At 34.4% G+C, this 15,738-nt stretch overlaps 1 protein-coding gene across 1 annotated transcript; it reads right to left on the bottom strand.

Annotated features, from left to right (window-relative positions):
• Positions 1-430: 430 nt before the first annotated feature.
• Positions 431-13,888, bottom strand: LOC132129494 (ceramide kinase-like). The gene is made up of 13 exons (XM_059541119.1): positions 13,553-13,888; positions 8,686-8,781; positions 8,460-8,597; positions 8,230-8,358; positions 7,187-7,250; positions 6,812-6,957; positions 6,589-6,663; positions 5,737-5,889; positions 5,455-5,560; positions 2,560-2,663; positions 2,099-2,295; positions 1,680-2,023; positions 431-912 (listed from the first exon to the last, which is right to left on the bottom strand). Exons 1-13 carry the CDS (start codon positions 13,677-13,679, stop codon positions 852-854), a joined length of 1,740 nt encoding a protein of 579 aa, XP_059397102.1. The 5' UTR covers positions 13,680-13,888; the 3' UTR covers positions 431-851.
• Between the last annotated feature and the right edge of the window lie 1,850 nt (positions 13,889-15,738).

Raw genomic sequence — 15,738 nt, 5'->3', positions numbered from 1 at the left:
GGGAGCTTTCTGATTCAAATTATACACTACCGTTATTTCATTTTACTTTTTAAGAAAATAATACTTCTTGACCACCAATGTGTATATATATATATGTGTATATATATATATATATATGTGTATATATATATATATGTGTATGTGTGTGTATATATATATATATATTATCAGAAATAATTTAGTTTATAAAATACATATTTTCTATTTAAATAACAAATTGATAAAACTGATGTATTTAAATATTTTGTTTTAATTTAGTGTTTGTAGTGTATCTGATAAGTAAATACAACTTTTCAAGCATATTCATGACACTTTATTTGGAAAAACACAATTCATGATTTTGAACATTAAACACATTGACACTTGACTGGAATGACTCCACTCCCTTAAAAACATGTCATTCACTATTTGTGACCACCCTCCCGTACAAGCCCTAGACAGACAAACCAGCGCCCTCATTAATGTGCAAAACCTCAATTAAATAAACGTGACCAGTTAACATTTGTAAGATTGCACTAAAATGTTGCATATTTTTTTGCACTGCAAAAAAGCTATACAATCAGTGAAATGAAAAATATTATGATAGATCTAAAACTGATCCATCACCCACATATGTTAATATCTCTATTCTCAAAATTTCCACGAAAATATAGGAAGGGCTGGCTTAAATATCTTGCTAACAAATGGGAAATGAGCTCAAATGACATCTCTGCTCCACTGTATGTCTTACAACTCACCCATCAAACATTTCATTTGCATAATATTTGATCTGCCTTATAATGAAGTCCTCATGAAGAATGCAATAAAGAGGTCATCTGTTAAGTTGATCATATCTGTTTGTTAGCTAGGTTTTATGGTTTTGTTGAATCCTCGATGCCCCTGGCAAAGAGACGCACCAGCTGGCCATGAACTCTGTGGAAAGACAGTCATATCAGGAAACATTCAAATGAGGAGATGCAAAGTTTTTGGCTTCAAACTCATCATATATCAAATTTCATATGATTTGCTTACTTCAATAAAATAAATAGGTAAACTGATGCTCAAACATCTGGGGTTGAAATATGTTTTACTGTTTTTTAAAAGAAGTCTCATACTAATAAAGCCTGCATTTATTTGATATAATAAAACAATAATATTATGAAATATTACAAAAATTTACAGTTACCCTTTTCTATTTTAATATATTTGATATGATGGCAAAGCTATTATTTCAGTCTTCGGTGTCACATGATCCTTCAGAGATCATTCTAATGTTCTGATTCGTCTCTAAACAAACATTTCCTATTGTCAATGTTGAAAATCGTTTCAGTCCATCGTGTTGCTGAATATTTTTGTTATAACCAGGATTTTTCTTCAGGATTCTTTGAGGAATATACATTTCAAAAGAATAGCATTTATTGTCTTTATTGTCACTTCGATCAATTTAATGCATCCTTGCCGAATAAAATTCATTTCTTAAAAAAAGAAAAGGAAAAAATAGCACTGTTCAAAAAATTTTTAAACACAAGTGTATGATGTAGTGTAATTTGTCAATATAAATTTCAGCATTAAAAATGTTTGACACACACACACACACACACACACACATATATATATATATATATATATATATAAAATAGTGTGTGTGTTAGTTTTCCAATTAAAGAGCTCTGACTTGCTCAGCAGACTGATCTCAGTACCTGCATGAGATCTCAGTGTGAGGTAGAATTTCTCCATCGCAGTTCCACACTGATACTGAGCGAGGTTTAGTGCAGCAAGGCCCACACACGAAGCCTCGTCTCTTTACTCTACTCGTTGACACATTTTCTCTCTCCTTCCTCTCTGCGAGATGCTGCTGCGAGTGACCTGCAATGTTACTACAGCACAGTTTCTCAGGATCTTCCAGCATACTCTCAGTGGAGGCCTGAATTTCTCGATCACCCCCCTCATACTCCTCTTCTTCTTCTTCTTCTTCTTCTTCTCCATGGGGTAGAGAAAACCGAACAGCCTTGACGCGATGAACTTCAACAAAGGGCAGGTCAAACTGAAATGATAGAAGTTTTGTTTTTCTGACTGATTCAACTTTTAGTTTATGTACTTGAATGTCATTTGGTTTTACCTGATCCTGTGTGTTTGTGTGCCTGTGAAGGTATGTGAGAAAACCCAGAGGGTTCGTTTCTCGCACCAGGATGAGGTCAGCTGTCCCATCGGCCAGGTGGGCGGATGGTGAAAGACCTTTTGGGCTCCGTGGACATGAGCTTGACATACAGGTGAGAGAGATGCACTTATACCTGCCTTCAACAGTCACCCATTCACCTGAGATGAGAACAATTGTAAAAGGTTCAAGATCCTAATATCATTTAATCATCTTACCATTTTTTTTTCTAAATAGTCTACATCACAAGTGCTTTGTACTGTAGGTCCACCGAAGCACACTTTGGTACTTAGATGAAAACGGTCAAATACAGATGTACAACATATGAACTACATAGAGACACAGACACAGTGTGATCCCAGTAACAGGTCTCTAAAGAGATGACGCAGACGGTCTTTATACAAACATGCAGCAGATGGTCTTACCCTCTAACTCTCTGCTGTACTGGCTCACATGAGCGCTGTAGAGGGAACTGGAGCTGTCAAAGTGGGGGAACAGCCTCTCTTTACTTTCTGAACACACTCGGCACCTACAAATGCACACAAAACATGCTTTTAAAACAATTTTTTGAGCTGTACAAGCCAAGAGTAGCTGGTCAGAGTTATCTGTGAGGACTGGCATTCTCAAAAGCTGTTATTTGGCTGATGAAAGACCCCCCCCCCCCCCCAAAGTATGCAGTTTAAAAATTGCTACTTTTGCTCATGAGCATGGAATTCCACAAACAGGTTTAAAAACAAATAGAAACAAATAAAATATAAGTTAATTAGTATAAAATATTAATTAATTAATTAATTAAAAATCTAAATAACAAACATATTTTTCGTAATTTAATTTACATTTTCATAGATTTTTTTAATGTATTATTTAATAACTATTTTTATTTGTAATTAATATTTATTTATATTAATATTGCTACTAATATTTATTAAATAAACATAAAACATAATTTCACAATTATTTATATCCAATTGTACTGACATTAGGTACTTGTGAGTGTAAAAAAATACTAATAAAATCAGTCTAAAAAAGTATCAAAAAAAGTATTTAGATCAAAATATAAAGAAATAATTTTTTATATATAGTAATAATATATATCTAGTATAATTAATTTATCAAATCCTTATTATATATATGCTTTTCATACATTTTTTATTTATTAAAATCCATTAATTTATTTTTTATTGTTATCTTTATTATTAATAATAATAATAATAATAATAATTATTATTATTATTATTATTATTATTATTACTCAGTAAAACCAGTTTAACTCCCATTAGGGGCTTTGCTAGTGTTGATTTTGAATGTTGTGTCAGTGGTAATTTAAAGAATAACTCATAATGCATAACATTAGGTTGAATAACCACGAATGTTCATTTTAATTCAGCAGTCTTTTCTTTTCCTTTGAAACTAGCATTTCACCAGCTATTCTTCTTCTATTAGAGATCAAATTGCTTGAGCATTCATTGTCACTTAAGAAAAACTCTGAGGAATTCCAGCCACTTGAGTTATGTTGATGTGGTAACTGCCAAGAACACTTCATTCCCAAAAGATGAGGCCACACTAATCAGAACGCTAAGCACCCAACCAAATGCATTCAACATATCCATTCCGTACATATGAATTCTACCACTAGTCTACCCATAACGGTCATGGATTTTTTTTTAATGTTCATACACAGTTCTGAGTTAGTCGTATCCTTCCAGTTCCTGGGATTTTGCACTGTTGCCTGGGTTTTGGCAAGCTGTTCCCAAGGTCAAAAACAGAGCAAGAAATACTGACCATACAAATGCTCTTTATAGTCGGTGTGTATACAGAGATGGGCACAAATACAGCAAAAAGTATTTTGTTACAAATTACAAATACTTACTAATCCAATTAATTTAATTAAAATACAAAATACTGGTATGAGAAATATATTTAATTAAAATACAAGTAATTTGTAATTTGAAAATACGTACAATATTTACAAGCAATCCCAATCAGACAGTGCAAGAGACAGTGCCATTACAGTAGAGTAAAATAAAAAAACTGGCATTAGATACACTCATAAGAGAAAGAGAAGCACTTTCCTCTCCTCGAACAACTTATAAACAACATGTTCTTTAACCCTAACACACTAGAATGTTATTGAGCATTAGCCAGGATGGAGTCTATTTACTTCAGCTTAATAATTTATTCTTCCTTTGGTAAAACTTTTAATTTAAGAAGGCGCACACAACTGACCTTCTACAGACAGAAAAAGATGAAAAACGTTATCTTTTACTTCAAGAGGTGGGCAGTATGACCTACAGTTTTATTTCATATAACAATGTATATCACAAAATAGTTATTTTTAATTTATTTGATCGTTATTAGAAAAAATAACCACAAAGATGCAAATAACAAACAACAGAACTAATACAATTTAGGAAAGATATATAAAGGAAATCCTGTATGTTATTTATGATCAGTAGTCTAACAGTAGCATTTTAGTAAAAAATAACAGAAATAATCAAATGTGTAATAAAACTGTATAGTCTTTATGAATGAAATGTAGATTGATCGTTGTCAAAGCTACTTAAGTAATTCAGTCAAGAGCAGGGAGTTATTTTCTGTCTTGTTGTCTGATTACAATTATGGATATATGACCAAAATGGGATTCACAGATGAGGTTAATTAAATTTATGATAATTTCCTTTGGATTTTCCTGCCAAAACCGCCTTCACACAAAAGGTTCTTCACATAAAAATCGGTCAACAGGTTTCATCTGGTTTTTTAAGTTTCACTAAATGCTGTCCACACATTGGCAGTAAAAAAAAGTGATCTGTCCTGTAGTGACGTTCAGTGAGCAATATCTGATGCACTGAGCACCAAAATACAAATTTGTCCAGCAAAATACAAATGACAAAACACTGAAAAATAAATAGATACATATTTTAAATAAATTAAATTAAAATACTGCCCATCTCTCTCTCTGGGTGTATATATATATATATATATATATATATATATATATATATATATATATATATATATATATATAGAGAGAGAGAGAGAGAGAGAGAGAGAGAAACCAATAAAAACTTTAATATAAACCTACACTCTAAAAAAACTTATATATATATATTATTGGAGTATGTTTTACAAGAAAATATTTTTCAAGTCTTTCTTATTTCAGTCTTTAAGTCAATATGTTAATTGCAGTTTCTCTTAAATTTACTAGCAATTTCTGAGTGAAAGTTATTTCTACACCATTTTTTGGTCAGTGTATATATTTATATGCAAGTAAAATGTTTCTAATATGACTTCCATGTAAAAGGACGAATGCAGCTCTTTACCCTGAGAGGCAGCGAGTGTTGTCCCGTGGGCTGGATATATGGGAATCAGCAGGGAGGTACTGCACTAGTCCTGGATAGTTCCTGTTACACAAGTACACCATAAAACCTACAAGCAGAGCAAACAGACATGGAAATATGAGCAGAAATGGAACTGAGGACTCTTTCTCCTCTCACAATTATGATTATAAGTATTAAGGTAAGCAATAAGTGTTGACCTATCAGTATTCAGTCTAAACTGTCACTTCATGTGATTTAAAGATTGTTGATTCCTTCTGTTGATACCTGAATAATCATATCTGAGAGGGCCCATCCAGCGGTGCCTCTCGCTCTCTGCCAAAACATCTCCATAGAAACCGTAGCCCACCATAGAGACAAAATAACGCACCAGTGTTGACTGATAATGGACAGAACACACATCCAGAGGCTGAGAGTCTCCTGGTGAGTGAAAAAGGTCAAAGATCCAATTATGTAGTCTAGGGCTGTAGCTATCGAATATTTTAGTAATCGAGTATTCTACCAAAAATTCCATCGATTAATCGAGTAATCGGATAAAATGTGTTTTTAATTAAATGTGTTTTTTAAAAAAATAATGTTTGATTATTATTATTATTTTTTAGTAGCAGGCTATGTACATTCTGCTGAATAATAGTACTACATATCTGGCAAATACTTGACTTATTTTGACGGGTTGACGTACCTTTACAGTTCTGTGTATGTGATGTGATGCTAGTTTTACTCAAATCAAATAGTCAAATGCTCATGAAGTGACTGTCAGAGCAGTTCTGGAGATGTTGTTCATGTGTTCACGTCCTTATTTAGTGAGACAGCAGACGATGAAATCACCGCGAGCATCATGCGCGCTTCAGTGTGTGTGATAAAGAAATGGCAGAGGAATTTGCCTCGATCATTTTTTGTAATCGAGTTACTCGAGGAATCGTTTCAGCCCTAATGTAGTCTATTCATCATTACTCATATTTCTATTTAATAAAAATTGTGGGTCATTCGGCATGGTTTAATTGCACTTATAACAGTACTGGAAATGTTATGAACTTTGATCAACTTTCATATGGTTTATTTTTTTCTTGAAAAAATGGAAATGTTGCAGAGACCCATTGAAGATGATGTGCAGATTACCAATGATGATGTGCAGCGTCGATGTCACAGGGTCATTAATGCCCATGGTGGTGAAACACACACAATCTGTAGAGCCTGTGGAGAAGAGTAAACACAGGGAGGTTAACTAACACTCCTCTCACTATCTAAACCATGCATCTGGCTGACACATCAGTGCTATGAACACACTGCAATGGCATCCCTCTTTCACACACGTCAGTCATGGAGCTATGCAAACATTCACCTGCTGGAATAATGCCAATGTGGAGGTCACATGGCTGCAGCATTATGGTTGGGTCATGTTCGGAAACTCCCGCCTCCTGCTGGGTTCGTCCAATCACACCGTGCAGCAGCTCGCTGAACATGCCGTCTCCACCCACGCATATGACTCTGAAGGAAAAAAAGATTTGAATGAATATCCTTCTTAAAACCTAAATATAGAGTATTATCAGCAGACTTGATCGAAATACATTTCTATGATTACCCTTTTGGTATTTAGGCAACACTTCACAAATATGATTGATGGGCTCATGTGACATGAATTATTACAATGACACCATTGTTACCAATTTTCCTCAAATCTTTATTCATGAGGAATGACCACAGAAGGATAACTTACCCATCAAAACCTGTTAAGTCTTTCTTCAGAATGTAGTCTCTGGCTTGATTTGCTCGTTCAGTCACTAGAAACAAGAAACATTCCCCAGTTTTAATTCAAAGGGGTCATATAATGTGAAACCTAGTTGTCCTTGATCTTTTGAAATAAGAGTTGCTCCATGTATGAATATTCAGTACACAAAATCAGTCCAAAATGTTATTAATTAAACTAACATCAAAAGACCCCTACAGTTATTGAATTATTGACAAATGAACAAAAGCACGTTTACTCATTTCATAATTAAACTAACCATCATACTTACTTTTTATTGTGATTAATAATTAAACATGCTGGGGGAAAATATTACAAACATACAGTACATATATATACTGTATATATCACAAACACTACACAATTCAAAATACAGAAAAATACGATTTAGAAACATTTTTTTATTATTTCAAAAGCTTATGTTCACCAAGGCTGCATTTATCTGATCAAAAATACAGTAAAAACTGAACACCAAATAGAAATCTTTCATAGGGAATCTTTATTTAATAATAGAAAATAAATTGAAATCTTTTGTAACATTTTAAAAGTCTTTACATTCACTTTTTTACCAATTTAATATGTCCTTGGTGAAAGATTTGTGTTTTAAAATAAAATAATTTAAAAACAATCTTACTGACCTCAGATATTTGACTGACAGTGTGCATGTACTGTATGTAATGTAGTAGATATATTATACTTTTTTTTTAAGAATTATGATATGACCCCTTTAAAATGCATATTTAGTTAAATAAAATATAAAATAAAAATAGACTATAAAAATAAATAAATAATGTAAACTAATAATAGGGACATTCAATTTTCTCTCACAATTTAATACATTTGATAACTTTGCTACTTAATTGAGCCCTCTTACCAAGTCTTGATAAAGATCTACGGATGTTACTTGAGAATCGTACTACCTGACGTGCACGGCGTATCACAGACCAAGCAGGGGGACACCTGATAACTGCTCAGTTATTGAACGGTACAGATAGAGTCTCAGTATCTCTCACCCACAACATGAGAGCTGATGCCAGCCAGCTCAAACAGAGGGGCCACTAGAGACTGAAAGATCTGTTTCCCCCTCTTCTTTCCACCAAAAGGATTAATGAACACCAACAACCTGTGAGGACGTGAGGGGCCTGAGAAAGGAGTAGATGATGAAGGGAGAGATGTTAATGAGTCATTAGAGAATGATGAGTTTGGATGAATGATTAAGGGTGTTATTTTCAGCTTTGCATACCCTGGGTTTTGAGTGCGGTTTGGAGTTGAGTGATCCATTGATCCCGGACATCCCGGCTAGGACAACAGAACTGGGTCCTGCCCAGACTCCACTGTGCTCTAACGCTGTTTCCTTTGCTGTTGCGCTTCACATAAAATACTTATGTGATTAGAAATAGATAAAAACAAGTTTAGTCAATCATTACTGTGTTTGATCCCTATGCAAAAATTCACTTTCAGAAACTTACATGTAAAATCAAGATCAGTGTCCTCTACTCTCTTCTGGGGTTGGATCTCCACTCGACCCTCCTTCACCCCAATCACCTCTGACACCGGCACTAAAACTAAGAACAACAGACAGACACTTTACGCTCTTGCATAAGTGATATACCAGTTTCTCATATTCACAAGAAACATTTCTCCATTCCTACTCTGGCCTTTTTTTATGCAGACGTCTTTTGTTCAAGGTGTACCGTGTTTTTTGTTAAGCCTGGATGGTGCTGTTCAACTCGTTTTGAGGTCATAAGAATGCAGTCAAAGACAAATTGCCAGTAAGGAGGGACTTTCAAACATTATTTTCATTCATCAGCTGAGCGTTGAACAATACACTCATATGTTTTTGGATTATTCTATTGAATCCAGTCCAACGCTGTCTCTGGATCCTGTTCCAACATTTATATTTTAATGCAAATAAAAGAAACTCAAACAAAACTATGGATATAGCGAAAAAAGTATGACTAATAATTTTCTGTATTTCTTATCAATAATTAAACTAATAAATAATGGTGCACTCAACGTCAAATCATATGGTGGTTAAGCATCTACATGTTTTATGGCACTTCTTCATCGAAATTAACCAATTATTATCAAGTAATTAATCAGTTATTATTTTTAATGGTTTTTTTTTGTTACTTATTAACAATAAATGCTGTTGACCTGGTCTCATATATTATTAAACTTATTATTGTTTTCTTAATATCAGTATCTCTGTCCATTACATACAACGGTGGTATTTTTCTTTAGAAGACAGCAATTATCATCTCATATAAGTACCGTATTTTCCGGACTATAAGTCGCACTTTTTTTCATAGTTTGGCTGGTCCTGCGACTTATAGTCAGGTGCGACTTATTTATCAAAATTAATTTGACATGAACAGAGTGAAATGAACCAAGAGAAATAAACCAATAGAAAACATTACCGTCTACAGCCGCGAGAGGGCGCTCTATACTGCTCAGTGCCCCTGTAATCTACACTGAAGACATAGAGCGCCCTCTCGCGGCTGTAGACGGTAATGTTTTCTCTAGGTTCTTGGTTCTAAATAAATGCGACTTACAGTCCAGTGCGACTTATATAGGGCTGCAACTAACGATTATTTTGATAATCGATTAATCTGCCGATTATTTTTACGATTAATCGGTTTATGTACTTATATTTTAGTTTTTTACATTTTTTTCCCCAAGTAAATTATTAATAACGGGTCTTTATCATTCAGCATAGATTTTTAAGAGATTTTAACCATTTTGCATTGTCATATCCTCATCAAAAATATACCTGGAGTTGTTTTATTATGTGTTAGTGATCCTTTGTCGAACTCTTCTGCAATCAAAACACTGACCCATACTCTAGCAAATTTCACAAAGAGATTTCAAATAATGTTTTCACCATGGCAGTCCTTAGAGCTCCTAAAGTAGTTTAACATCCCGAACAAAGCTTAAGGAATCTTTCAGAACATATTTTTACAAAGAATAAGGATAAAACAGAATAAGATTGCAGTGCGTTGTATTTTATTATTGTACTGGAGAATCTGCACAAATAAAAGTCTTAGGGGCCGTTCACATATCGCGCCTAAAAACGCGTGTAAAACGCTAGGCGCACCGCTTTCTCCTCCTTTCCAAAGCGCTCGTGCAGTTGCGCCCCTGAGGCGTCTGCCTTTGCTAAGCATTTGCTAATGACGTGCTCTCTCCTTGAAGACGCGGAAATTTCAGCAAAATGGATTTGCAGCTCAAAAAAATCGCTTGTAGCTCTGCTACTAAATTTATTTCAAAATGGAAATCCATATACAGCTATGATCAACTGTTCCTTCATCTTGGCTGAGCTTTTAACGTTGTTATGGGAAAGGATGAAGCTGATTATTTAGTTCTTGTCACATAACCTGCGGTGCGCTTGCCGCATTCTGAAAAGTTGAAATGTTTTTAACTCGATGTGGTGCGGACGCGCCTGGAAAAACGGGCGCGTCGCGACTGCGTCGCTTCCATTAGGAGCGCGCATACTGCGCACCTAGATTGGAAATAACGAACTTGAGCGCGCAAAAGACGCGATATGTGAACGGCCCCTTAAACAGTTCAGTAGTGCAGAGTTTACAGGTTAATCTTTTTTGAAGGCTCAAAGTAAAGTACTCCCACATCCCGCTGACTGCTGCAGAGACGCTGTTCGGGAAGCACGTGACATAAAACGAGGCCAGCTATTGGCTATTCGCTACTTCTCCTGTTGTACTGGCTGAGTAAAACCTCCGGTGGCTCATTACTGCCACACTTTGGTCACCGCAGATTTGAAATATGCACGAAATGAGCCGCTTACTGCAAATAAGTTATTTAGCAACGAATCGATGACTAAATTAGTTGACAACTATTTTAATAATCGATTTTAATCGATTAAATCGATTCGTTGTTTCAGCTCTAGACTTATATATGTTTTTCTCTACATTTCTCTAAATTGCTATTTATTTATTTGCACAAAATGTTTATACAAAGTAGAAAATGACTGTCATTAATAAAAATAATGATACATTATGCATTTAAGTTATTATATTATATTATTTATCTTCCAAAATAAGAGTGACTTTAAGCGAATGATGTGTTAAAGGTAAACTCATTACGTTTTTGTTTCTATTGCTCTTTATCCCAATACCAATAATTATTGGCTAATTATTTTAATTTTAAAAGTTTTTTTTTGTTACTTAATAAAAATAGATGCTGTCTGACTTGGCCTTTTATTATTAAACATTATTGTCAATAAAATTAGTAACTCAGTACAGTACATTAGGCACAGCTGGTCATGTGATGTCAACATGGCAGCGCCCGTGAGGGGGCGACCTGCTGCCTGTAGATACATAAAAAAGAGAAATTATATATATATATATATATATATATATATATATATATATATATATATATATATATATATATATATATATATGAAGAGTTCAGATGCAAAAGCCTCTAAGTGCCATCTGAGATTTTAACTAAAATTAATTAAAATTAAAAATTTTATCAGGCTCCTATCTTTCTTTTCAGTTATTTCACTTTAATAGCCTGAAAAAGGACCTGCACATTGCAATTAAAGTAAGTAGGAGCTTGATAAAAATCCAAATTTTATATATATTAGGGGTGTAACGGTACGTGTATTCGTACCAGACCGTTTTGGTACAGGGATTTCGGTACGGTGCACGTGTGTACCGAGTGACGGAATGCAATATTTTGTGCGCGGAACATAAGTACATTTTCGTGTTTCCAAACGAACATATTAAGTGGCGGAAGTCTCCGCGTTCAGCGCAAATCCCGCCCTGCAGCTGATTCTAAGGCCGGCGACACACTGGATGCGTGGCGCAAGCGTCTCAGCTGCGTGGCGTGTCTTGTTTTAATTCGGCTCCCATGTTAACAGGTTAGAGCTTGCAGACTGCCTGCATGAGACGCGCATCTCAGGCGCGGCTCGAGCCGCGCGGAAAATGCGTGCATGCTAGAAATAGAACCGACGCCTATTTTTTCACGCGACACGCAAGCGTGTTCGGATGCGTTTCCAGGTAAAATAGAATAGGAAAATATGTTTATATGTCATTTTGTACACAAATACATATTAATTCATGACACTTTGATGTTTGAAAGTCTATAGGTTGAAATAAATTCAGATATAAATGTAATTAAAAAAATAAATTAATAATTATCGATTTTCAAATATTGCACCTGTCAAACATAGTCTATTTTGCCGTCAATACTGTTGACGGTGTCCTTTATCAGTAGGCTTTATATTTATGCTCAACATTAAGTATAGATATTGTTGTCATGAAGACAAGAGCCTGGTCTGTCGGCGGTCTCCCTGTCACCTACAGCAGCAGGCACGACACGGTTCTGGTGAAGCAGGCCTACAAGCTGGGATTGGTAATGCTGCACTGTAATCATAGTTATTTATTTATATGATATTGGTTTGAGACTGAGAGTATTTTATTTAGTGGATAACTTTGCGGCAGTATTTTATTTCTTATTCTGTTTTTATTTTATATATATTTTATTAAAACGTATTTTTAAAAAAAGTGTATAGTAATAAACAACCTGCAGTTTAATGTTTGCATTTCTTTCCCTTACTGTACCGAAAATGAACCGAGCCGTGACTTTAAAACCGAGGTACGTACCGAACAGTGATTTTTGCGTACGGTGACACCCCTAATATATATATATATATATATATATATATATATATATATATATATATATATGTGTATATATATATGTGTATATATATATGTATATATATATATATATATATATATATATATATATATATATATATGTATATATATATATATATATATATATATATATATGTATATATATATATATATATATATATGTATATATATATATATATATATATATATATATATATATATATGTATATATATATATATATATGTGTGTGTGTGTGTGTGTGTGTGTATATGTATGTATGGAGTCTTCATCTCATGAGTAAACATAATCTCTCAGAAGTGCTATTCATTACTTTTATAATTAGGCTATAAAAAATGACAGAGTGCACCTTAAATCGATTTGAATGCCTTTAAAGAATTTTGCGATTACTCCTCTACAAACAATAGTGAATTTAAACAACAAATAACATTAACTGAAAACAATTACTACATCAGTATAGGACCTTTATATCCCATGTAATTTTGTCATACACCCTGAGCAAACCCACAATATGAGCTTGAGTATTAGCTTTTAAACCGACTGATTTAAATAGCAAACAGCTGGCTTAAAACTTGGTCTGTCAGTCTACAGCACATAGACCGCATTATCAGGCCTCAGGTGAGTTTTAAAAGATAATGAATATCGTAGGCCTACTTGTTTTCTTCTCCCGGTTCCTCTCGTCGATCTCAGCCCAGCTGAAGTACCATCCTCTCAGGAAAGCCCTGTAGCGTTTATCACCGATCCACAGACTCGACTCGACTCTTACCGGATCTATCTCCATCGCCTCTACAGTAGGCTACTTTCATTTATCTTAGTATTTTATCCATGCAAGAATTTTGAAGTTGTTCAAGACGTTTAACTTTTGAATCGAACAAATATACGCTTTAGTATGTTTAGACGTTGGTTAAAAAGAGCCTCCGCGTGACATAAGTTTATGTAAGGTAAGTTCCGATTCATTAACCCGGCTGCGTCTTCTCTGCTGTCATAAGCATATTTGACTGTTCATGCACCTGTCCTGGAAATTTGCATACGCAACTCTCATTGGATAAACATCATATGAATATGCAGATTGTGACTGTCATTCATCATTGTAACAGATCAGGCAAACGGGTTACTTTCAAAAGCTTTATTTTATGAAGTTAATTTCAACTTTACGAAATAAAACTTAATTTACGGTGTCTCGTGTTATTAATAAGTTAGGTTTTATAGATTTTAATGTTGGAATAAGTTCTGAGCTAGTGAAATACAGACTAGGCTACATATATTCTCAAATGATGTATGGATAAATGAAATCACCGTAAAACCTGCTGGGAATAGCAATAACAGATAGGATATTAATGTAAGATTGTCCCTTTTCTGTGACCTTTGTTTTTGCTGTCAATAAACAGTTGGTGACTGACTGGTATGACTAGATGACATGACGGTTGAAATGTTATAAAGTGTCATTCTTTTCTTCTTCTTTTTCTTGGTGCAGGATGCAATAACTGAGATTAGTCTGAAAACATACAATATGGACATCAGATGTCACAAACACAACTGACAGCCTTGCTTGACTGCATCTTTGGTCTGTTTTTGTGTTTCTTCTCTTCCCTCATAAACCAGGAAAGTTGACATTCCTGAAAAGCTGCTTAACTCACCTGACTGCTAAAGATTGTATCTCCACTCAGAAATTGAAGTAATCAAATCGTAAAAGTTTTTTTTATTATTGTCTTCAGATGCTAAAATGTTTGAATAAAAACGTTGCAGGCATTAATTTGTCGCTAATAATTATTTTATTTTCATATAGCATAACATGCCATAATTCATATTGATTTATAGACCTTAATAAAAGTGGGAATGACACAAAAAGACTTATGCCCTCCCAAAATAAATCCTTTTTAGTCTTTTCCAATTTAGTTTGTAATGTACTGTAGGCTCCTCGTGTCAAGCATGTACCCTGCTTTCAATCAGTTACTCGTAACTTCCAGCAGGTGGAGACAACAGTTTAGATATTCATATACACTGCTTGTAATCAGGCGGCAAGGAAGCCGACCGGAAGTTGAAGTCGGCCGGGTGCTGCCATCTTGTAGCAGAACTTCACTTGCGTTAGCATCCCATTGACCTCCCATTCATTTTCGCGTCACTTTGACCATAGACATGTATAGAAAGGCTAGATAGCTTACCGGCGCTGGGAGCCAATGGGACCCGATGACGTCACACGGCGGCCATCTTAGGACAGGACCGCTCGTCCAGTTATAACATTAAAGTCTATTGTGCATGTAGTGCTGAAATAACTATATTTTGCTCAATTTTCAACCGATTTTCAAACGGCTTGGTGTGTCATAAACTTCAGGGATGCGGCTATTTAACTGCATACTTGTGAAAAATTATAGCCACGGAGTTTATTAAGAAAATAGTATATTAAGTAGACTAGACAGGTAAAGTACTAGGTATACCCATACACACACACAGTAATGATGTCAATATTTATAAGGTACATGAAACATGAAATAGTGCAATTTAGTTTATTACTAATATTTACATTATTAAATACATGTGTAAATTTATGTATAATATAAATCTGTCTCAAGTTGCCATTCTGTAAAATAAAGAGAAAAGAGATGGGTCTTTGTTTTTTGTTTTTTTACTTAGGTCCAAAGGCACACAATTAGAAAAAACTTACAAAAAAAAATTACAAAATATACAAAAAAAAAACAAAAACAAAAAAACATTAAGACACAATTGGACACAAAACTCTTTCCATCAATACAATATAATCAATACAGCTCCCTCCCTCTCCTCCTCTCATTTTCCACAAGCGTAATCAGAAGTTCTGTAAACAAAAAACCAACAAAGTAATC

This window comes from Carassius carassius, chromosome 46 (assembly GCF_963082965.1).
Source record: "Carassius carassius chromosome 46, fCarCar2.1, whole genome shotgun sequence".
Taxonomy (NCBI): domain Eukaryota; kingdom Metazoa; phylum Chordata; class Actinopteri; order Cypriniformes; family Cyprinidae; genus Carassius; species Carassius carassius.
This window is presented reverse-complemented; position numbering and strand designations above follow the sequence as displayed.

What these genes read in the sequence shown, in the direction of transcription:
- LOC132129494 (XM_059541119.1), bottom strand. Translation starts at nt 13,679, where the DNA reads ATGGAGATAGATCCGGTAAGAGTCGAGTCGAGTCTGTGGATCGGTGAT. An exon ending in GAACCGGGAGAAGAAAACAA is followed by an intron (nt 8,782 to 13,552) that starts GTAGGCCTACGA and finishes TGTTGTTCTTAG; the next exon opens with TTTTAGTGCCGGTGTCAGAG. An exon ending in CACTGATCTTGATTTTACAT is followed by an intron (nt 8,598 to 8,685) that starts GTAAGTTTCTGA and finishes TAATCACATAAG; the next exon opens with TATTTTATGTGAAGCGCAAC.